At 49.7% G+C, this 21,342-nt stretch overlaps 2 protein-coding genes and 1 long non-coding RNA gene across 6 annotated transcripts; 2 read left to right on the forward strand and 1 right to left on the reverse strand.

Moving 5' to 3' along the window:
- Positions 1 to 80: 80 nt before the first annotated feature.
- Positions 81 to 17,412, reverse strand: LOC142049107 (uncharacterized). The gene is made up of 6 exons (XR_012657617.1): positions 17,282 to 17,412; positions 16,933 to 17,109; positions 12,990 to 16,067; positions 9,402 to 9,466; positions 1,643 to 1,762; positions 81 to 1,022 (listed from the first exon to the last, which is right to left on the reverse strand). It is a non-coding gene; the product is annotated as an uncharacterized LOC142049107 (long non-coding RNA).
- On the forward strand, positions 1,847 to 9,154 carry LOC142049080 (E3 ubiquitin-protein ligase TRIM7-like). The gene is made up of 7 exons (XM_075076523.1): positions 1,847 to 3,060; positions 4,650 to 4,745; positions 6,106 to 6,336; positions 6,972 to 6,994; positions 7,384 to 7,499; positions 8,161 to 8,193; positions 8,512 to 9,154. Exons 1-7 carry the CDS (start codon positions 2,644 to 2,646, stop codon positions 9,021 to 9,023), a joined length of 1,428 nt encoding a protein of 475 aa, XP_074932624.1. The 5' UTR covers positions 1,847 to 2,643; the 3' UTR covers positions 9,024 to 9,154.
- Positions 15,677 to 21,319, forward strand: LOC142049076 (E3 ubiquitin-protein ligase TRIM39-like). 4 transcript variants are annotated; one of them, XM_075076510.1, is made up of 7 exons: positions 15,677 to 16,096; positions 17,192 to 17,284; positions 18,084 to 18,317; positions 18,569 to 18,591; positions 18,923 to 19,038; positions 19,674 to 19,703; positions 20,211 to 21,319. In XM_075076510.1, exons 1-7 carry the CDS (start codon positions 15,677 to 15,679, stop codon positions 20,807 to 20,809), a joined length of 1,515 nt encoding a protein of 504 aa, XP_074932611.1. In that variant the 3' UTR covers positions 20,810 to 21,319. The 4 variants fall into 4 exon arrangements, with proteins under 4 accessions (XP_074932611.1, XP_074932612.1, XP_074932613.1 ...); XM_075076511.1 differs by having other exon boundaries at positions 18,087 to 18,317; XM_075076512.1 differs by having other exon boundaries at positions 17,192 to 17,263.
- The last annotated feature ends 23 nt before the right edge of the window (positions 21,320 to 21,342 follow it).

Below are 21,342 nucleotides of genomic sequence, written 5' to 3' on the forward strand. Positions count from 1 at the left end.
TACATCCCTCCCCCCCCACCCCCGACCCACTCTTGAAAGCGGCTGAGACCTAACTCTTCATGTTCTTATTAAAAGCAAAGGGTTGGATTTTGTGGAAGGAAAAGTTCTGGAGCCAGTGATGAGAATTGCAGCCTTTCTTCCATCATTTTCCCTTTATTTAAGTTTTAATCACAGCCCTTCTTCCATAATTTTCCCCTTTATTTTTTAATCGCAGCCCTTCTTCCATCATTTTCCCTTTATTTAAGATTTCCAAGCCCAGTCTGTGTCACGCAGGGAATCAGGGCCCCATCACAGCCACTTTATTCCCCTTTTGAAGCAGAAAGGAGGAATGCAACGTGAATTCCCCTCACTGTCATTTTTTTCTCTACATTCGCTTCCTTGGTTTTATTTGTCCTTTTTTTAAATTTTTTTTTTTTCTTCATCTTCCCTTCTGGTTTTTGGAGGTGTGTTTGTATATATATTTAACTTGTAATTTAGAGAAGTCCTAAGGCAGAAGAGCTCACCCTGATGTGCAAAGGCAATGCCCGAGGAAAGCCAGAGCTGCAGCATCGTAGCAGCTACACAGATGATATAAAAACCCGCCGTTCTGCAGAGACCCCAAAAAGCTTGAAACGAGGCCAAATTGTTACCGTGCCTGTGTGGAATGGGAAAGAACATTTTATTTTATTTTAGCCTTCATGAAAAGGCTTGCTGTGACCTTAGAGTTAACTCATCCATTGGTACTGATCAGTACCGTGTATAATAACCACAGGTACCACACCGGGGTGCCAAAATTGCATCTGCAGCAGAGATAAAAAAGGAGCTCAGCATCCTCTCAGCTGAATTAGAGGTTTTCCAATCATTGTGAGTTCATGGCAACAAGGCACGGGGTCAGAGAGGTGGCCGAGGCGACGTCAGAAGTGGTGGGGGACAGTGGGGAAGTCGCTGGAGAAAGAGGTCAAGTTTGCTCATCTTAAAAAGGGGGAAGGAGGCAGATAGTGAATTTAGAGACTGGTCAGCGTAGCTTCATTTCCTGCAATGTACTGGAAAAAAAAATAGCTAAGCTGTTCATCACCTAAAAAATAACCGATGTGGCTTTGTGGTACACTGAGTTCCTTCCCTTGCGGGGAGGAGAAAAATTGAGATTTTCAGTCTGGATGGACCAGGATTTTCAAACTCTTCTAGAGCAAACAAGGGGGACCCGTGGGTTTGCTGATAATTCAATCAAAACCCGGCGTCCAGCTGGGTGGGTTTGCCGAGGGTTGGGCTGCGCATAAGCTCGTCGTGAGCCTGGTGTTAATTAATATTTCGCCAAAGCTTTGGCTGAAGGAGGTGGGGTTGTTCGATTCGCAGGTCAGAGACACAAGGGAGGATGCTGAAGGTTGGGCTCAGCGCTCGCACCGGTGGGCAACAGCACGTGGATGAACATTTATCTGCTACGGGAATGCAGATCCCATGCCCAAACATGCAGGCGGGAATATTTTTGGCATGGGAAAAACCTTCCCCCCGGGTGGAAAACTGCCCATTGCTGGAGGAGAGCACAGAGATGTCTATAACAGCATCTCAACCAAAACCCCTTCAGGACAGGCTCAACCCTGGTGCCTGGCTCCAGAGCAGGGAACGACCGTGGTGACCCCCCCAAGCATGCCCTGACTTATCTCACCAAGGACATCTGAAGCACTTCTCTCGTTTTTTCTCCTCGGTGCTGCATGATTCATTTCCTCCATCGACTCACTTCTTGCAGCTTGGGAGCTGCAGGCGTCTCGCGCGGCCAGAGCTGCAGCTGCAGAGGTGGCCAAAAAAGAAAGCAAAGCTTAGATTACTCATTTGCAATTAAACCCGCGATTCTTTGGCTTGAGCACGTACAGAGGAAGGAGAGAGGTACATGATGGTGCACAAATGTATCGCACGGCTGTAACTTGATTTGGCTGATCGGCCCCAGCTGAAAATTAAAATATACCCCAAGCTGATTCAACTTGGGCAGGGTTTGACCTGGAGATCCCTCAGACCGGGTTTATTCCTGGTCCCGGCGGTTACGTTGGAGCATCCTGCCCTCCTGTGGGTTGGATCACCTCCTAAATGAGAGGTGAGGATGCTGAGCTCTGCAATTCGGAGTATCCAGCAGCAGCGCTGAGCTCGGGTATCGCCGATCAACACCATGGCTCTTCCTCCAGCTGGGCTCAAAAACACCTGGGAAAAAGAGGGAAGAAAGGGGTTTCTTCACCCCAGAATTTTGTGTTTCGGCTGCACAGAGATGATGGGTGAGGGGGAAGGAGAGAGCGGTGGCATCCATGAGCTGTTCTTTGTGCCAAATGCTCCCCGCTGTCAACCCATTATCTGGGACTCGGAGGTCACAAGTCAGGGCAAGGAACTTCTTTCCCCTCTTCTGTCTTTAACAGCAAACTTTTGAAGACCTTGAAACGCCTTTTGGAGTGACTCAGGTTTCAGAGGGGTGTTGCAAAACTGTTTCGCGCAGAAAAGAGCCTGAAATTCCCCTTTCTCCGCCCCTCCTTCCTTCTACATCCCTTATGAGGCTGCACTTTTCAAACAAGACCTCCCAGTTCAGATAGCAAAGGCTAATCGAGAAGGAAACTCCCAGCTGCTGCTGAAAGAAAAAAAAGATATTCAATGAAGTGAAGGTAATCGTGTCACTCTTCTTCAGCCATGGCTGAGTGCGACCCGCTGGAGAGTCTGCAGAAAGAAGCATCTTGCTCCATCTGTCTGGATTATTTCAGCGACCCAGTGTCCATCAACTGCGGGCACAGCTTCTGCCGCGACTGCATCACACGATGCTCGGGAAAATCGGACCGGAGGTTCACCTGCCCCCAATGCCGAGGAATTGCCCAGAAAAGAAAATTTAGACCAAACCGTGAGCTGAGGAACCTGGCGGAGATCGCCAAGAAGCTGAGCTCGAGAGCAGGGTACGCGGCCGGAGCGGGCAGCCTGTGCCCAAAGCATCAGGAACCGCTCAAGCTCTTCTGCCAGGAGGACCGGACGGCCATCTGCGTGGTGTGCGACCGCTCCCAGGCCCACCGCGCTCACACCGTCGCCCCCATCGAAGAAGCTGCCCAGGAGTGCAAAGTAAGAGATCACAGCTCAGTGCTTTGCTCCAATATTTTGGGGTTGGATTCTTTTTTTTTTTGCCCATCAGGGTCTGAGGTCCATTAACCAGCAGCTTCTCCACCTTCCCAAGGATATGGGGAAGGATGTCGCGTAGGATTTCCCCAAGATTTGGGATGTAGCAGGTTGGGTGGAGCTGGTAGCTCATCTAGCTGGGGTTGCCTTGTGTTGCTGCCTGGATGTGATGCAGCCACCCCAGTCTGCAAGTGCCCAGATGCGTGGTGAGGGGCACAGCTCGGCTTGGGGGTGTGCAGGGGCAAGCGGAGACTTCAGGGTGCTGGGTCAGACCCCAGCCCGCCAGCAAAACCCACTCTTAGGGTCGCCCCCAGATGGCATGAATTGATTCAAACCTAATTTTCACCAGGACCTCCAAAGCGGGATTTCAATTTCAGCTTCTTAGGGTGACCTTGTCAGGTCGGATCCCTTTACAAAAAGCCACCGCTTTATTTGCTGTCACCCTCTCAGGAGACCACAAAGGAAGCGGAGGCTGGTAGCTCATAGAAAATACCCAAATTAGCAGCGCTGGAGCCCACCTTCACTCACATGTGCACGGGCAGGGCTCTTGCTGCTAATTTTTGTGCAAGAATTGCCTGGGAAATCCCAGATGAGTTGTGCTTTCCGCTATAAATCTCTCCCTGAAGGAATTTCTTTCTAGGCAACTATCTCAGGATAAGAACAATGGTGCTGGGAGGCATTTTTCATTCCCTTGAGGGAGGACAGGGTCAGGAGGAGGAGGAGGAGGAGGAGTTGGTGCTTGTGCGGAGGAAGCTCGGTGACATTTCATCCTGCCCACAGGGGAAGAAATGACTGGGAATAGGGAGGTGAAAGGTGACGTTAGTCACACTGTGAGCATGAAACAAGGCGAGGAGGGGGGAGGGAAGAAGTGAGGGGCAGGAGAGAGAAAAATCAGCTGATGAAAAATAAAAGGGGTCAGGGTGGGACGCGTGCACTGCAAACGTCCATCGGCATTTGCCACGGGAACGCCTTTTAGGAGTAGATGTTAAAAAACCCAGGTATTCCTAAGGTGCAATTCATCCTCTCCTAAAAACAAACTCTGGCAACGTTATTCATATTATTCCTTGGACTGCAGAAGGAGCTGAAGGTGACAAATTCGGGCAGAAACGCTGATTCTGCAGATGATGGGAAGTTGCAGTAATTTGGGGGACCTGATTAAGGGTAAAAAAAAAAAATGGATGCTGTGCTCAGGAGGGAATAAAATGAGCCAAACAAGGAGAACAGATTACAGGGTCTGCAGAAAATAACTGGCCACAAATACACTGGGAGAAGGAGCCGGAAAAGACCAGAATAGGGGTGTAAATGAGGCTGCAATATTAAATATTACCTTTATTTGACTCTTCATTTGCAAGATGCTTCATAGAAAAGGTCTGGGGTGAAGAGGAGCAACAGAATAAAGAATATTTAAATATTTCCAAGTTCTGGTGGTCTCATGCTCGAACACACCGGCAATTAGCTAGAGCAACATTGAAGCTGTGTACCCCCATCCACAACAACTTGCAAATTAATATATATATATATTTTTTTATGCCCAGGAGCAAATCCAAAGCAAACTGAAGAGCCTCAAGGATGAAAGAGAAAGGCTCCAAGCATTAAAACTGGCTGAGGAGAAGAGAAGCCAGAAGCATCTGGTATGTACTCGCTGCTGCTGCATGCATGGGGGGGGGTCTTCTGCAGGTCTGACCCGCAGGTTAAAAGATGTTGGGTTGGCACCTAAATTTACAGCGAGGAGGAAAACGCCCCCAGCTGCTCCACCCAGCTGGGCCCATCTCTCTTGCACTCGCTCCGTCTTAGCAAAGTGCCCGTGAATGAAACGCAGATGTTTCTCGAGGGGAAATTGGCAGCCACGAAATGCTAGTGGAGAGCAAGGTGGTTTCCGAATGGTTGAAGGGAGGTGCTTGCTGCTTAGCCAAGCCACGTTTCGGACAGAGTTGATGGGCATGTGGGTCTTCCTGGGCAAGATTTGCATGATGGTGCTGTAGAGGGATGGTGCTTCAGACCTCTCCATCTTCGCCGCAGCCTGCTGCAACCCAGGAGCTGCTTTCTACCATCCAGCCCTGGAGCTGGGTCAGCCACGCACCAAACAGGAGGTCCGTGGGGGTGTTTGTGTTCAGCTCAGACCCTGGTGGGGCTTTTCTGCTTTTCTACTGCTGCGTAGCTGTCTGGGACCCGGTGAGGGTGGTGGCTCTCGTGACAGCTTGGGGCACCTGAGCATCCAGAAGGAGACACGTGTCCTTCGGAGAGAGCAACACGCCAGGTGTTTCCACCACCTCGCAGCCCTGTTTTGGGGTACCGCAGGTTGGGGAATGGATCTGTAGCTCTAAGGAAGTGAGAAATGGTGATTTCCTCAAAAGCAGAAGCAGAAAGCATGACAGATGTTTTCTTGCAGCTTCATGAGAACGGGGAAGGCTGTGGGGGTGAAGGTGATCAGAGACAGGCAATGACCTTCCTGCTAAATAAAGCGGGGATGGAAGGAAAACAGCACAAATGTGCTGCTGGTTGCTCGTGCCACAGTCCCTGGTCCAGGTTCGGCCCTGTACCATCCAGCTACTGCCCTCAATGCCAACGCCTGGGAGTTCTGGGGAATTGCCAGGGACCGTTTCCAACGCCCTCCTGCAGGATCTCGCCACTGAATCCCCTTCTCACCCCCGTGTCCTCAAGCACTATCCCAGCAGGGTTTGTCCCATCAAACACTCACAGATGCCCACATGCAACGCCTGGTCGCCTCCAGGCTGTGGGAAAAACATGAAGCAACGCTGCCCTCATCTTTCTTAAGCTGAAAAATAAAAACAACCCCCCAAAAAGGCCAGAAGTATTTTATGGCTCCACAGGGTATCACATCACAAAAAGCTCAAAGGGGACCCAGAGCCATGCTACGGACTCAGACTGGCCTCAGGGCCAAAGACCAGTCCTTGCTCCTGTTTTATTTAACCAGGTTTCGTAGGTCTCAGGTTTCTTCTGTTCTCATCCTTCCCCGTCTGTTCCTTGCAGGAGCAGACAAGAGCCGAGAGGTGGAAGATCATGTTGGTGTTTCAGCAGCTGCACCAGTTCCAGGATGAGCAGGAACGTCTCCTCCTGATGTGGCTGGAGGATGTGGAGAAGCAGATAGTGCAGACCCAGACCGAGAATGATAAGAAGATCTCTGCAGAGATATCCCACCTGGGCAACCTCATCTGGGAGCTGGAAGGGATGAGTCCACAACCAGAGAATAAATCCCTGCAGGTGAGAGCAAGGAGTTGGGCAGTGGAGCTTGCAGTGCTCTGAATGTGCCGTTGAGGTGGTGGCCTCTTCCCCCTCTCCCCACTCTCTTTGCGTAGTTTACAGAGATGTTCATTTCACGAAAAAGCCCTATTGTACGCTGTATGTCAACGTTAATGAGCTATACTATGTCATACCCAAACCACGAGGAGGAGGACCCCAGAATTAGTCTTTCAGCATCTTGGAAGTGTCCACCAGCTGCTTCCCTCCCAACCCCAGGCAAAGCAAGAGAGGTTGATGCACGTCTTGCAGAACTTTGGCAAGAGCTAATAAATGAATCCCAGCTTAATTCCAGGGTGAGGCTGCCCAGCGTAGGGCCACCCTTTCCCTCCCCAAGAGGCCACATCAGGCAGGACATAAGCAGAAGCAGTGTTTGGAAGTGGACATGACATTCCACCAGCTGTATTTGAGCATTTCTTCTAGCCGGGGAACAAATGGGCCACTGTATGAGTACCAGAGGTCCTGATCCTGCTCTGTGCTGGCACAAGAAAACCCAAACCAAACAAAGCGTGCTTGCAAACAACATCTGAGGGAGATAAGATGTATAAACAGGCCTGAAGATCGCTTAAAGTTTAATTCCCATCTTCTCTCTCCTTTAGGATGCCAGGAGTGCCTTGACCAGGTACGTGGCTCTCCCTTTCCAGAGGGGACGGTTGTTCCTGGCACAGTGTCACAAAGTGGACAGGAGTGGGGGAGCAGGAGGGGTTGTCCTCTCTACCAGGGTCCCCAGTGCTCAGGGTGAAGAAGAAACTAGGGAGAAGATGGCACTGGGGTGAGATCACATCCCACCATCTCCATTCAGCTGGAGGAAGCCAATATCCACCATCGAGGAGGTCCAGAGCAAGTGTGCGTCCTCCACAGGGACATTGGCACCACTGATATGCCCAGCAATGTCTCATTTGGCTCAACCTGATCCCTGGGGAAAAACAAGCTCACCCTGCAGCTTTTCTAAGCAGGGTTTCTACGTAGCTCGCTCAGCAAGGAAGAAATACAAAAGTCTTCTCCTTCCAGGTGTGAAGCAAGGACTTTCCAGCAACTGACAGAGAAGTTTCCCAGAGTGGAAAAGAGACTCAAGGATTTATCTCAGAAAAACATTGTTCTGAAGGAAGCCCTGAGGAAATTCAAAGGTACAAAGGAAGGGGACAATCTAAACACGCTTCTGCAGCTGGGAAGGAGTGGACACTAGCCAATTACCAGCATAAAGCCCCGGCTTAGGAATGCTAACGATGAGTTACTCAATAACCCTCCTATCTAGGGCTGGGGCTGGAAAAGGGAGGGTAACTCTGTTCCCAGGCATATTTGCACACAAGTCTGAAGGCCAGAGTGATGTGAAGGACTAAAGCAAGCGCCCTCCCTTCAGCTACACAAAGGAAATGAATCAAATTCTTGATTCCAGTCCTATTTATCCCAAACAGGCTGTAGGTAACATCTAGCCATCCGCGAGGGAGTCAGTGTGAAAAGTCAACGTATTGCAAATGGATGGTGGTGTGTCCTTAGATAAGCCCTGAATGAGCTATTTTGAGACTGTTCTGCGTATTCAGATAACTGTCCCGTTCCGTCCTCTGATCTCCAATTAGTAATTGTTGCAGTTAGCTCTGAATTAAAAAATAATCCTTATAAAGCTGGTCATATTGGATTTGAAGGTCCATCTCTCCATGAGCTGGACTTGTTCACCTGGTGATTTTGCTTGTTTTGCAAGGGGAAAAGCGCACCTCCTCGTATTTACCCATTTCTAATACACTCCCTCTCCTCCATAAACAAACTAATGGCACTTTTCTCTCCTTCCAGAGAGTCTCCCAGTTGAACTGGATGTGCAATGGGGTAAGTCTCAGGAGATTGGAAGTATACTGGGATGAAAAAGTGAGAACAACAAAAGCAGGGAATTCGCACTTTCCTAGCGGGTCGGCAAGATGAATTCCTAGTCGCCTTTGATCAGAATTAAAAATAGTACAAATCATTAGAGCCTTTAAATAGATCCATATGGCGTATTTCATGGAGAAAGCCTTTACCAAACAGCTCTGGTCAGGCCAAGATTTCATCCCTAGGAAAAAAAAAACATAGGAGGGTGCAAACAGAGAAAAATATCCATCACCTTCCCTCTGACATGCTGTTTTTCTCTCGTGCTTTCCTTCCCATCAGCAAACGTGACTCTGGATCCGGACACAGCAAACCCCCACCTCATCCTCTCCGAGGACCGGAGGAGCGTGAGGTGGGATGAAACGCCCCAGAATTTGCCCAGCAATCCCCAGAGATTTGATACCTACTGCTCCGTGTTGGGTTGTGAAGGCTTCACGGCAGGGAGGCACTACTGGGAAGTGCAGCTGGGCAGCAGGGGATTTTGGGCTGTGGGGGTGGCCAGAGACTCGGCGTGGAGAAAGGGTTGGATTAACCTCGACCCTTCCCAGGGGATTTGGGCTGTTGGTATCTGTGGGGACAGGTTTCAAGCTTTCACCTCCTTTGAAACGGTTCAGCCTCTGAATGGGAGGCCAAGGACTATCCGGGTCTCTCTGGATTACGAGAAGGGACACGTGGCTTTCTTTGATGCTGATAATGAGACCTTGGCTTTTGCTTTTCCTTCAACTTCTTTCAACGGAGAGAAAATCCTGCCTTTCTTCTGGGTTTGGGAGTCCAGCATCCAGCTGTCTCCCTGAGACAACATGGGCAAAAAGATGGACGTTACATGCTCTAGTAGACAAGCCTTCAGTTTGATCCAGGAAACCACACTTTGGAATCCACATTTTGGGAATCTATCGACGGTAAAGAATAAAGTGGAGCAAATGAGTCCGGGTGTCCGCTTTGATTCTCATTCTCATGGGGTTTTCAAGAGCAGTAGGTTGAGAAGGGATCATCGTGGGCAGACCTCTGGATTTTTTTTAACATTTGGGTACTCTCCAAGATTTTGCTAAAGAATATCGCCCTGGGACGAGCAGGAAAGTGCAACCTATAATTTGTGCAACAGCTCCTGGGACACCAATTTCACGGCTTTAATCCCTTCTACTCTTCTCCCATCTTTTCCAATTTTTCCTTACCTTAACTTCCAACAATGACATTCCTGCAGGGCTGAAGAAGCTGGCTCTGGTTCCTGGTTTATTTACTAGAAAGGAAAAGATGATACCACTGAATTTCGTGTAATATCTGCTATTTTCCCACCAAAACCTCTTATGAGCCAAAAACCTCACAGAATTGGAAAGATTATATGCATTTTAAGGCTTTGCTGTTGAAATCCATGGATTCCAGCTGCCTTTCTCAGAATTGTGGGGTGGAAAGAGGTTGGAGGAGTAAAGAGGAACAGAAAGGGTTTGAACTCTGCCTTTGTGCAATTTATATATATGCATTTGGGTCAGAAAGCTTAGTAAACAGTTTTGCACATAAAAATTTATATAAAATGACTGTATTGAAGTGTCTTTCTATATTTCAAGGACTGTTTTCTCTTCCTCGTTAGAGAGAAATTGGGAAAACAGTGCTGTGCCACCACCAGCGTGGCAAACCCTGGTGGCTTTGCTGCCCCCTCTTGACCTGTTTCTTGTAAAGCTGAAAGGAAAACACTTAACGGAGCCTTTCTTGCTTCATCACAGCTGTGATGAGGGACTAGCAATGACTCTTCCTGCTTATGTGCCTGAAAACCAGCTGGACTGGAAACGGGTGGAAAGGCAAATGAATGATCCTGGAAAGAAGGGACAACAACAATTTTTGAAAGTAAGGGCATTTAAAGAGCAGGAAAAGGAAGGAAAAGCATCGGTCCAGACTCTCACCTATCCCCCAGCGGATCAGAGGAACCTGCCAGGACCTTGCAAGGTCTTGGAGGCATCAGCAATCTCCGGGGGCACATGAGCATCTTTGATCCATAGGGGTCTCTGCAGGGTGTTAGTCTGATGTCCCACCTTACCCCAAGGGCAAAGCTGACATCCCAGGGATCACGAGTGGCAGAAATTTCTTCTGACAGCCAGGAAGGCCATGCCTTGGGGCAGGTTGTACATTTGAACCCTTAGGGTCACCCAAGAGATGTGAGAGTCCTCCCAAACAACTCTACAGACACTGTTCTGAAGAGTGCTGAGGTCCTTCCCAAGTCCTGTCACCCCTGATAGCTCAGAAGCATTTTCAGCCAGTGACCATCTCCCACCCCAGCTGCCCCACAACCTCTCTGAGGAGCTAGTACGGTGTGAAACTCCTGTTCTAGCTGCTGTTGAGTCACCAAATCCACAGGTCTCCACTGATTCAAAGGACAGGCTTTGGACACTGAAAAATCACAGTCCCTTCGGGAAAGGGTAAAAATGGGATGGGCATGTCCAATTCTCTTCCTCCCCATCTGACTAACCGCTAGTTCCCAGCACCAGCAGAGCAATGTAAGTAATAAAGCCCTGCTGAAAAGGGGCTGGACCTCGGTTTAACCAATGGTTTAGAATAAGGAAGAGAAATCTCATTCCTGCCTGATTATTCAAAAATGAAACTTGGCAGCCAAGATGTCTGTGGAAGGGCTCCAGGATGAAGCCTCTTTCTCCACCTGCCTGAAACTTCTCCAAGACCCAGTGTCCATCCACTGTGGGCACAGCTTTTGCTGGGCATGCATCACTCAGAACTGGGAAGGGCTGACCACCAACTTCTCCTGCCCCCGCTGCAGGGAGACCGTGCCCCAGCAGAGCCTCCGACACAACTGGGAGTTGGCCAACATCACTGAATTAGCCAAGATGTTGAACCTGCGACAGGTCAGAGAGATGGAAGGAGGGGAGAAGTTGTGCAAGGAGCACCAGGAAACCCTGAAGCTTGTCTGCGAAGACGAGGAAAGGCTTGTCCGCATTGTGTGTGACAGGTCCAAGGTGCACCTTAACCATTCTGTGGCTCCCGTGGACGAGGCTGCCCAGGAGTACAGGTGAGGGGTTTTGGGGCACATCGACACACAAAGGGCCAGAAGATCTTCGTGTCGATGCTTTGGATGGGTGTAAATACCTGTATAGCCTTTGAGCTGCAGGATAAACCACCTGTGGACTCCCCCATCCTTGTCTCTTGATACCAACTACTGAGGGGGCATTACCCACCCTGCAGAAGAGGTGGGCGTAGGAGCACCACGGTCTGGGGGCCCAAGGGGTTGTCTCCCCCAGGGTTCAGCCACGAGCAAAGGCTTAGGGAAGAGTAAGAAACAGAGGCATATGATTTCTCACCACCACCATCCCCATGTAACCTTTTAACCTCACAATTTGCAATGCCAGGGCTTTACTGAGCCCTCATGAGGGTTTGTTTATCCAGCAACCATAAATGGCTCTCTGCTCCAGGATGCGGGTCCCTTATCAAGATCAGCTATGCTGAAGATCAGTAGGGAAAAAAAAAAAAAAAAAAGAGAGAGAGAGAGGAAAGAGATCCTCAGCCCTTCTCCTACCCCACAGCTCCCTGAAATCTCCTTGACCTTGGTTAAGAAAAAAAGGGGGGGGATTTTAGTAGCTTTGAAACAGTCACAGGTGTCACAAAACTTTCCCAACACTTATTTCAAGAGCAGTCAAGAGTTCCCCATTGTTTCTGCTGAGTTACGTCAAAATCCATGAGATTGCAAATGTGACTGAATTTCCAAAGAAATTGACTTCCCCCGCTCCAATCTTTACCTTCAGCTCCTTATTTCTATTTTTTAAAAACTCTAAAAGCTTTGCATCAATTGCTACCAGCTGACCTAAGACTAAGCTAAGAAAAAAAAAAAAAACAACAAACCACACTTTTCAAATGAAGGTGTTGTTTCTCCCAGCTAAATGGCCCTGCTCAACAGCAAACTGCTATCCTCCAGAGGTCGAAACTTTCTTACACCAGCAGCAGATGCAGGTGCCGAATCCATCTGCCTCCCGCTGCTCTGGACCAGCTGGTGTTGGATGTAATATCTCTTCAGCTGGTCTGCTTGCAATCTGGAATGAGCCTGCTCTACTTTTGCATTGAGCTTTTTTTTCCCCCCTCTTGGCTTCACCCCTCACAAGGTACTTTCCAGCAATGATGCCTCTGCAGGCAGCTCAGGCCAACCTGAAATTAGTTTCCCGCTGCAACAGAGAAGCTGGAAAGACCCAGAATGAGTTTCAAGCCAGCTGCGCACCAGGAAGCGCCGTTGGTGTTGCAGTAGCAAAGAGCCTGCCTCTGATGCCATTAAAAACAGGGACTTATTTCTTTCCTCTCAGGAATAAATTCAGGCCCAGCTGCAGCTTCTGAAATCAGAGCAAGAGGCCCTTCAATCTCCCATGGAGAAAGAAGACAGAGTCCAGGACTACGTTGTAGGTGCCCATTAGTTTTCCTTGGCAGAGGAATGGAGGGAAAGGAGGAACATCTCCTCTTCCTCTCTTCTCCCATGGGTGGGTGGTGCTCAAGGGGTGTAGGGAAGGGAGAGCGGGTTTGTAACTTCCCCAAATGCATTTTTTTTTAGTGGATCCCACCAATGCTTGACCCACCATTGACTCTTGATGCTCTTGTCCCATTCCCTACTTTCCATTCCCTCCCCCTTCGGATTGCCCTTGGCAGAAGGGGACAGAAGCTGAAAAGCAGAAGACTGTGGTCAAATACAAGGAGCTACACAAATTCCTGGAGGAGCAGGAGTCCTTTCGGCTGGCCCAGCTGGACACAGAGATAATGAACACACATGAAGAAATCCTTACCAGTTTTTTGGAGGAGACCACGAGCCTGGTCATGGGGATTGAAGAGACGGAGAAGATATACAAGCAGCCAGGCCATGAACTCCTGAAGGCGAGACCCCAGCCTTCCCAAAATTGCTGCGAAGGCACTGGTTGAGCACCAGCTTCGTCTCCAGCTCTCGGTTTTATACCCCAACATGCTAAAAGAGGGACTTCACAACAGTAGGACCCCAGTACTCCAAGGGGAGGTATTCCAGGTCACTAAGTCTCATTTTCTCTCTCATCTAGGGCATCAAAACCACCTTAAGCAGGTATGTGGGCCTTCTCCCATCAAAATTTCACCACAATAGAGCAGCTTTGTAGCAGGATACTGAGAGAAATCATGTAGGGACAGGTTGGCCCTTCTGCAATACAGACTTGGACTTGACTGAGGACACTGTGATTTGGAAGGAGGGGACTTCCTCTCTACTTGGTTAATGATAAATTAAGGCATGTACTGGCACTGATGGCTCAGTCACCTGCATGAGCTGAACTAGGAGGGCAGGGCTCCATTTCTGTAGGGCACAGGTTCCTACGCTCTCAAAGTGAATATCTGGTGGGGGCGTGTTGAGGAAGACATAAGCCATTGCTGAAGAGCTAGCTCAGGGTAACAAAAACAAGCATCATCCTGGAACAAGGTGTCAGGATGCAGCAAGGGCTGATGGCTCCCTACGGATCTGCACGCAACTGCACAGGGAGCGGAGACATCACCAGGCATAGCCCTATTCCACATACCTGAGCAAGGAGAGCCAAGCAAGGCTGGGAAGAGCAGCTGAGGGTAGCCCAGAGCATCAGGCGGGTTCGTGGGCCCGAGGTAGGGCTGGGGGCAAGCCAAGAAGGCAGCCCATGGGATGAATCAGCAGGGTCCACAGCCATGCATGGATGCTTTGCCTAAGCAGCTTGCAAAGGAACTAAATACTTCAGGACTGAGCTTAAATAGAGCCCCTGGACCATGGGTGTGGGGTCCCAGGTGGGTCTGCTCAGGGATGTTAATTGCCATTAGGACCCTGACTCAACCACCTCATCCTTTCACAGCTGCAGCAAACCAATAAACATCTACAAGGGCAATGTGTAATTTGCTAAGATGTGCGATATGATGCAAACCCATCATCTTCCCTCCACGAGTTCTCCCCGCTGACTGCTGAGAAAACACTGGGTAACAAACTACAACAGGTGTAAATACATCCCCTCTTTTCCTTCCAGGTGTGAGAGGGAAATGTTCTCACAGCCACTTGATATTTCCCCTGAGCTGGAGAAGAAATTCTGTGATTTCACAGAGAAAACCGCAGTTGTCAAGCAGGCTATGGAGAAATTTCAAGGTACCATGCGCAGGTCCAGAAGGGAAAATATCATTGTGCTCCTCTGTGGGGAGGAATGGAGTGAAACCATGTGAAAGAAATACATCCTGGTTGTTGAATGAGGACTGGTTGTTATTTTTTTCCAAGATCCAAATCCAATAATGAGGTTGTAAATGAGCAGCGAGTGTTAGTCTGATGTCACCTGCCTCCTGCTGTTGTTGCCTGTTGCTTTGGGTCCCATATATTTCACATTAACTACGTGGAGATAGTGTCCTGCTGCTCTCCCGCGCTCCTTGTCGCAGACATGCCCCAATGTGTCGCTGTATTTGCTTTCTTTGCAGCAGCCCCTCTGCGCGTGGGTGAATTTCACATGTATAGTCCTGCTTTTCTCCTTTCCCTCCTCAAGTTTCTCTACATTCCCCCAAGCTTGTTCCTGACTCTCCGGATTTTTGCAGAAATCCAGAATCAGTCCAATTTATCTTTCTGCCTCTCACATTTTCCTCTTTCTTTTTCCCTAGACATACTGGAGTTCAAACTTCCTTTAGCAAGTCAGTGAACCGAACGTGTACCCAACCAATCCAGCATATTAAATAAAAAAAAAAATGTAATAAAACAAGCTCTGCTGTCCCCAAAGATTAACCTAAACTGCTCTGCTGCCTCCTTTCTTCCCTCTCCCATCCTGGTCCCACCAGGTAGTGTCTGGAGGGCAGTTGCAGGCAGTGATTTGATCCTTCTCCTCTCCAGGCTGGATAACCCCAATCTCTTCCCCATCCATCCTGGGCTTCACTTTGGTGGCCTGATGCTGTCTGCCGTGTACTGGGAAGCCCCAAACTGGTCCCTGCACTCAGATATGGCCTCACACATGCTGATGGAGGGGAGGAATCCCTCCCCTCTCCACTTTTGCTAACACAGCCCCATATGGGGTTGATATCTTTGGTGTATAGTCCCATTGCTGACTCATGGATAATTTGTCACCCCCAAGACCCCAAAGTCCTGTTCCATGGTTGATCCTGGTGCAAGAGGGTATCCCACCCCGAGTTTCACGAGAGTTCTGTCCAACCACTCCTTCAGGCCATCCTGGTCCCACTGAAGAGCAGCCCTGCCCTCCAGCTTCCTATCTGCTAACTGACATCTGGCTCAGAAAGTCAACTGAACCGAAACTGGTCGGAGGCTGGCAGGAGGTGAGGAGGAAGCATTGCGTGTGATCATCCTCCTCGAGCCTCCCATGCTGCCGTTTCATGGTGTTGGGGCTGGGGGTTGATTCCCCCTGTTTGCAACGAGAAAACAGCCAAGCCAGAAGGAGGAACGTCCTCCTCTTCTCCCTGCAAAGTGAAGCTCATTTAATCCTATCCCGGAGGTAGGTTGGGAAGATCCATGGCCACGCAGAGCCCGGCAGAAAGCCTGCACAGCGAAGCCTCCTGCTCCATCTGCCTGGGTTATTTCCAAGACCCCGTTTCCATCCACTGCGGCCACAACTTCTGCCGGGCGTGCATCACCCGCTGCTGGGAAGGGCTGGAGGCACAATTCTCCTGCCCGCAGTGCAGGCAGATGGCTTTGCAGAAGAATTTCCGTCCCAGCAGGGAGCTTGCAAATATTGCCAAAATCGCCAGGCAGCTTAGGCGGCAGGCAAGAGGAGGAGCAGAGGGATGGGAGAATTTGTGCAGGCAGCACCAGGAGGCTCTGAAACTCTTCTGCAAGGAGGACGAGCAGCCCATCTGCATGGTGTGCGACAGGTCCCAGGCTCACCGCTTCCACACCGTGGTCCCTGTCGAAGAAGCTGCTCAGGAATATAAGGTAAAGACCGGGCGTGTGTTTGCACCTCCCCACCTTACAGCAAATCCCTTCCGAGGGGCAAAGCGCAGCCGTTCAGGTGCATCCCCTCTCCATGCACCTCCGTGGCGCAGCTGCAAACAGGGATTTTTGGGTGTCATCTACCCACCTGCTACTTATTTGCATTTTATTGCATGGACATTTGTTTTTCCACAATGTTTCTATCAGGGTCCCCAAACCCCCCGCCCCCTTTATTTTATTCATCTTTGCCAACAGCCTGGGAGAAATAAAAAATACGTTAGCCTTTTCCCTCTTTGAACTCTGGTCTTGACTTGACTGTACTGAAATACAGGCAAAGATAAATAGTCAAAACCTGTAAAAATGGCCAATAATTCTTTTTTAAAAAAACCAACATGGTTACATCAGTTATTGAGGGCAATTTTGCATATTTGTTCCCCTATTCACTGTTTCTTTAGTATCAAATACAGAGAAACAAATTCTTCCCAACTCTTCCCCTTCTCTATTCCTTTTCTGTTTTCCTGCTGATCCAAACCCATCCTCATCATCTTTCTCAGCAAAAAGTTGAGCGCCTGGCAGAGCTGCGCAAACACCGCGCAACATCGTGCAGCGTTAACAGGAGGAACTCCTTGCTGCAAGGTGTTGCTGATGTTGAGGGTTTCTGTGGGTTCAAAAAGCACGTCTATAAATGCACACTAAATAAATCCACTGAGAGTTATTAAACACAGAAATAATTATCCCACAGCCACCAATTCCTGGAGGCTGTGAGTGTTTTTGAGGGAAATCTCACTGTGCACTTATCTTGCTCTTACATGTGTCCCTGGACACAGGCCATTGATTACCGTCAGTGTTTTGCTCTTCTGCAGAATTTTTCCCCACGCTTGCGGCAAGGTTGGTGTTTGCAGGTTGCATTTTCTTTGCACAAATCTTCAGAACATTGTAGGTTGCTTTTGGACCTTCCGCCTCCTCCAGCTCTGCTCCTTGCAGAGGAGCCAGCGTTTAGGCAAAGCCTCTCCCATCTAAGACGAGGCCAGAAGTAATTTTAGTGGAGAAAAAGGCTAGTTCTCAGCTCCTCCAAAAGCACCTTTTCTTTTTCCTCAGGAAGAAATCCAAGGCTGTCTACAGGCTTTAAAGGAGGAGAGAGAAAAATACCTGGAAAGCAGAAAAAGCAGAGTAAGGAAGAGCTCGCACCTGGTAGGTGCCCTCCCTCCAGCAGAGAGGCCTGGGGACTGTGGGTCTCTCCACCCGCCCCAGCATTGCTTGCTGTATTTTGAGGCCAGTTCTTGCATATTTGGTTTGCAGAGTGTTGTGCCATTTGCTCTGGGCACCGGCCAACCCTGTGTTTATCTGCTGGGGTTTCACATCAGCTGGAGCCTGCACCGGGGAGATAACATTGCAACTCCTCTGCAAGGGAGCTGGGGGCAGGCAGGCAGTACCCAGCCTGGCAGAGACAGATGGGCTGGAAGGGGTTTATTTTTCCCCCTTAAACTCTATAAATCTCCCCCTTATAGAGTCCAGTTGAGGTTGAATCTGTCGGTTCTGTTTCCAGGCTAAGCCTCCTGAATAGTCCCTGCTAGTATCTAAATCCCCAGCAAGATGGTTTGCTGTTCAGTTCACCCTTGCATTGACTGAATATCACCAAGGACACAGTATGGTGAGACCAACCTGACCTTGAAGCACTAATCTGTTTTTCTTGGGCGTGGTGGGATTTTTGTGCAGCCCCCATCGTCTCCTGCCCGTCTTGCAGAGCTTGACTGGAGGCTACTGTGATTCCTTCTGCAAAGGTCTGGGGTTGTTGCAGCCCCACAAACTGTGTCAGCCTCAGAGGTGTGACACTAATAGAAACTGGAAAGATGTAAAAATAATCCATGAGGGAATTTTTTGCAAGTGTTTCAAGTGCTAGAGTTGGAGAGGGCTCCTGCCATGCCTTCTGCTGCGTGGGGAGGTTTCCTGCCCCTCTTTCATCCCCTTTTGCCCTCATCTCTGATCTTAGCAGGAGAAAACCAAAAATGAAGGGAGGAAAATAGTGCGTGAATTTGAGCGATTGCACCAGTTTTTGAAGGACCAAGAGCGCCTCCTCCTGACCCAGCTGGCAGACCTGGACAGGGCCATCAGCAGGATCCAGGAGGAAGCAATGTCGAAGGTCCTAGAGGAGATTTCCCACCTCGAGACTTTGATGTGGGAGATGGAGGGGAAATTCCAGCAGCCAGCAAGCCAATTCCTGCAGGTGAGAGCCCAAAGCATCAGAGCTGGTGGGGAAAGGAGGGAGAGAGCAAAGCCTGAGATGTGGGAGCCCAAATTCAGCCCCATGGCAGCTCCCTGGTGTCTTCTAGCATTGCTGCGGGTGGGATCAACACATGCATAGGGTCCTTCTTTGCTACTGCATTGCCATAAAAATATATAACTTCTGTTAGAAGGCACAACACTTGTTTCACACCCTCTTCACCAACAGTCTCTCCTCTCTCTTCCCTCCTTTAGGACATCAGAAGACTCTTGAACAGGTAACATGGTTCCTTCTCACTTTCCCCACACCCTGATGCTTGGAGAGGTCTGGATGCCACCTGGGTGAATCCTGAGGTCGGGGTTTCAAACCAGACGGATGCAGTCGATAGCTCAGCCTCCCACTACATTGCTTTGTGTTCAGAAATGTCCATTCAGCGACTGCCTGGGGGAAACAAAGTGCAAAGAAACAGGGCAGGGAAAAGGGGGGTTTTATTTGCTCCTGGATAAGTATCCTCAGCCCATCCCATTGCTTGTCCTGGATTATTTAATGAGAACACAATGAGCAATCAAATATACCACACATGGGGTGTTTTTTTGCCCTCTTTGCAGTTGTGAGATGATGAAGTTCAACCCTCCAGTGGAGATTTCTTCTGATCTGGAAAGAAGACTTGAGGACTATGTTCAGAGAAACACCCTCGTGAGAGGCATGCTAAGGAAATACCAAGGTACCGAGCAGGGTTAGGAGAGGGCACGGTGCCTCGCGTGCCTGATATCTGGGAGAAACTGGGTTCTTGTGTGCTGGCTGCTAATGCAAAACCCGCCTAGTAACTGTTGTAAAGAAATGCAGCTGAAACTTTTAACCAGAGAAGGACACTGACAGTTTTTCCTGTGGCAAAAATAGTTGGGAAGTGGAGGGGAGGGAAAAACAAGCTCGGCAGAGGAGTCTCCTCTTCCATGTGCCACGTGAAAAGCAAATTCAGACAGAGCTGCTGGTGTGGTTGTTCCCATCACTTCCAAGCTGGTGGGAAAAATAAAGTTCACGTGGGTACAAAGCCAGGGAAGGGATGCTACAACAGTGGGAGAAATCTGTTGCAGTGTCTCTTGGAGATGAGTTTAGCTTGGCCAGGAGGTTAATCTCCCCTGGCTTTGGGAGAGTTGTGTAGCTTCACAGCAGCAATACCTGCACCAGGCCAAGTCAGCCCAGAGCCTTTGCACCCGGCCAAGCCCTCACACCCTCAATATTTCCCCTCCCAACTCTCCCGTTAGCTGTTTCGCCTCCCCAGCCTGCATGATAAAGCTAAGTTGCAGCCGGTTTGTCTGACACATAAATCTGACACCGTGAAATCTCTTTCTTCTTTAGACAGCCTGATGTTTAAATTGCAAGAGCCAAGTAAGTCGATGGTAGTGTGTGGGAGAGGCTGGGTTTTTGGCTTGCGGAAGAGATTCCCATGGAAAAAAAAACACAATGAAATCCCCCGGGGAGAGGAAGGGAAGGGGGACAGCACCCTGATGTTGATGCCTCTGGTGTATCCAGAGGCTGAGATATGGTCCTAATAAAGCCAAATGCCCCTCTGGGACCCAAAGGAAAGGGAAATCTGAGAAGAGCATTTGCACTTCTCCTTCCCCCCCCCCATCAACTTCCTACCATCCCCACCCCATATCTCTGCTCTATGCTTTGTCCTCTCCCCCTTCTCCTTTCACCCAGGGGCATCTCTGCTGGGGGACCCCAAAGCTATCATTAGCCCTAGACCTGCCCATGCCCCCCCATGAAGCACCCAGAGCTGGGAGAAACAGGAGAGTGGGGCTGGTCCCAGATGCTGGGAGGAAAACAAACATCTCCAGCCCGTCCTGCGGCCAAGCCCTACCTCCAGTACTCTGGTTTTCCCTTGTCCTGCAGCCAATGTGACCCTGGACCCGGCCACAGCTCATCCCAACCTTCACCTCTCCGAGGACCGAAAAGAAGCCAGGGGCTATCTGACTCAGCAGGACCTCCCGGACAACCCAGAGAGATTTGACTTTGAACCCTGTGTGCTGGGCTGCGAAGGCTTCACCTCAGGGAGACATTTCTGGGAGGTGGAGGTGGGGCAGGGTGGGGTTTGGGCCCTGGGGGTGGCCCGAGCATCGATCAAGAGGAAGGGACCTATGAGCCTTACCCCCAAGGAGGGGGTCTGGGCGCTGGAGGCTTATCACTCCCTCACATCCCCCCGTGCCAACCTGCGCCTGAACCCGCTTCCCAGGAGAATACGGGTCTCCTTGGACTATGAAGGGGCGCGGGTGGCGTTTTTCAGCGCAGATGATGATGACACTTCCATCTTAGTTTATAGCAGAGTCTCATTCAATGGGGAGAGGGTCTTCCCCTGGTTCAAGATGGGGATGGGGGCTCGTTTGCAAGAAATGACCCAAACCCCACCCTCAGAGGACCAGGTGGTGACTGGGAAGGTGATGTCCCTTCTGGACTGGGTAGGATTCAAGTCCCCCCTCCGAATCTGTCCTTGAGATGTCTGTCAATCAGACCTTAACAAAAGGGACATCTGTGTGATGCCAGCTGGTTGCTGTGGCTGCTCAGAGCATCTCACCGAGAGAACCTGCTGCTCCCCTCCCGTGTCCATCTCCATTTGGAGCTTTGGGATGACACCTGTATGGCAAGGATGGGGAGGTGGGACACCAGCAGACAGTGGTGGGGAGAAAAGATCAGCTGGTATGAGGTGATGGAGTCAGCACATCAGAACAGCGAAGGGTTGATCAAGGATGGAGAGCACCCAGGACTTTCAAATGTGTGGTCTTTTAAAATGTATTTTGGCTTTAATGGAATGAATCCTCCTGTTTATATATCTTTGCAAAGAGTTTTCTTTCTGACATCAATTGCAAGGCAGATCCAGAATCTGATCTGCAAAGGGAGGTGGCCTCTCACTACAGACTGGCTTGGTTTGGGGAGCTGGTTTCTATATCTGTCTACATTTCTGATATTTATTTTAAATAAAAGAACATTTTGTTTTACACTCTCCACTTTCTGCCTTGCTATGGATGTA

Source organism: Phalacrocorax aristotelis, chromosome 31 (genome assembly GCF_949628215.1).
Source record: "Phalacrocorax aristotelis chromosome 31, bGulAri2.1, whole genome shotgun sequence".
Taxonomy (NCBI): domain Eukaryota; kingdom Metazoa; phylum Chordata; class Aves; order Suliformes; family Phalacrocoracidae; genus Phalacrocorax; species Phalacrocorax aristotelis.